At 42.8% G+C, this 2129-nt stretch overlaps 1 protein-coding gene across 1 annotated transcript in view; it reads left to right on the top strand.

The window, feature by feature from the left end:
* Nucleotides 1-2129, top strand: part of Atp6v0a2 (ATPase H+ transporting V0 subunit a2) — a 28164-nt gene that overhangs the window by 2822 nt on the left and 23213 nt on the right. The window contains exon 2 of the mRNA XM_005344368.3: nt 1520-1598. Within this exon, the coding sequence (XP_005344425.1) occupies nt 1520-1598 (79 nt within the window). The remainder of the gene's footprint in view (nt 1-1519; nt 1599-2129) is intronic.

The following is a 2129-nucleotide window of genomic DNA, read 5'->3' as shown; positions in this document are numbered from 1 at the left end:
TGTAGACCAGGCTGGTCTCGAAGTCACAGAGATCCGCCTGCCTCTGCCTCCCGAGTGCAGGCTGGTCTTGAAGTCACAGAGATCCACCTGCCTCTGCCTCCCAAGTGCTGGGATTAAAGGCGTGCGCCACCATCGCCCGGCGACCTCCAGTTTTGATCCTTCTGATGAATGCTTTAAAAGTGGTTGGGAATCCCCAGTGAGAGGGGAGCAGTTTCACACCAAGTCTAATTGTGGAGCCCAGTGCAAATGCTGTATCCATACAGATGCAGCTTGTGCCCTAAATGCATGTCCTTATAAGTGATTATTAGAAAAGTAGGAGATTGCTTGGCGTGGTGGTGCTGGTGGCGCACACCTCGGGAAGCAGTGGCAGGCGGATCTGTGCGTGTGAGGCCAGACCTACAAAATGAGTTCCAGGACAACCAGGGTTACACAGAGAAACCCTAGTTAGAAAAAATTTTAAAAAAGAAAGAAAAGAAAAGTAAGGTAGTGCCATTATTGTCGAGAATAAAGTTGCTGGACAGTGGTGGTGCACCCTAAAGGTGCACACCTTTAGTCCCAATACTCAGGAAGCAGAGACAGACAGATCTCTGAGTTTGAGGCCAGCCTGTTCTACAGAGCTAGTTCTAGGAGTTTCAGGACTGGCTTCGTAGCTACTGAGAAACCCTGTCTTGAAAAACAAAAACAAACAAAAAAAAAAAAAGAAAGAAAGTAATTACTGTGTGTGATTTAGAAAGAAGTTAACATGTTAACTTCTAACTCATTTTAATCTGCTTTATTTCTTTATTTACTTATTTATTTTGAGGCAGGGTCTTGAGCATCCAAATGGGGATGACCTTGAACTTCTGCTCCTCCTTCCTGCCCCACCTCCCCGGTGCTGAAATTACAGGGGTGTGCCACCGCACCCAGCTTTGTGTTTCTGTGCCTCTGGGTGCTGGGCGGACGCGCACCAACTGACCTAGTCCCCCACCAATTTCCTGTTGGTGGATGTTGGTGTAGATTTCCTCTGAGCTTAATATTCATATTCATGTTTTTTCTTTAAATCTATGTTTCTTTCTGGATTACTTCTGAGCCAAGGGCTATTATTCAGGCGTTACTTGCTGTCCAGGAAAGCCCCGTCAGTTTTCTGTCAGTGGCTGATGACAGTGGACTCCTCCCAACCCTTTGACAGTAATATTTTCCCTCAACAGTCTGTTTTAGCTCAGTGGCAGAGTGTGACCCCTACACCAACACATTTTAAATGACTAGATAAATATAAACAAAATTTACTTTATCCAGTCCTGCATCAAAAAATTTAAATAATTAGATTAATAAAAACAAATTTAGCCGGGCGCGGTGGTGGCGCACGCCTTTAATCCCAGCATTCAGGAGGCAGAGGCAGGCAGATCTTTGTGAGTTCGAGACCAGCCTGGTCTACAAGAGCCAGTTCCAGGACAGGCTCCAAAGCTACAGAGAAACCCTGTCTCGAAAAAAAAAAAATAAATTTTATGAGCTTAAAACAAAATTTTCTTCCTTTTCTCAGCTCAACCAAAATGTAAGCTCTTTTCAAAGAAAATTTGTTGGCGAGGTGAAGAGGTGTGAAGAGCTGGAAAGAATATTGGGTAAGTTTGTCTTCCATTTTAATAATCCTAATACTTAGTTTAATATAAACTTATTTGTTTCTTTTAGAAAACTATAGACAAGCTGGACAGTATTAGCACACAACTTTAATCCCAGCACTCAGGAGGCAGGTGGATCTGTGAATTCAAGGCCAACCTGGTCTACAGAACTAGTTCTAGGACAGCCAGGCTACACAGAGAAACCCTGTATTAAAAAAACAAACAAGAAAGAAAGAAAAAGAAAAGGGAGGGGCAGGTTTTTCACTTTCCTGTAATTCATAGGTAGGCATTGTTATGAGTGTTTCTTATTTTTTCACCTGTTCCATAGATTGTAGAAGGAGCTACAGTGACTGCTGCTGGCCTTGTCTCTCATGTAATGGTCCTTGCTGCGACATTCCTCTTGTTTAGTGTAAACTGAGGCTCAGCATTTGATGGGAGCAGAGTAGTATTTCCTGATATTGATATGCCATGGTTTAATCAGCCAGTCCTGTATATATATAGTTTTTTCTTATAAGTGAAAAACCTTATATATAT

This window comes from Microtus ochrogaster, chromosome 2 (assembly GCF_000317375.1).
Source record: "Microtus ochrogaster isolate Prairie Vole_2 chromosome 2, MicOch1.0, whole genome shotgun sequence".
NCBI lineage: Eukaryota > Metazoa > Chordata > Mammalia > Rodentia > Cricetidae > Microtus > Microtus ochrogaster.
The sequence above is the reverse complement of the archived record's forward strand: the minus strand, read 5'-3'. Positions and strand labels throughout refer to the sequence as shown.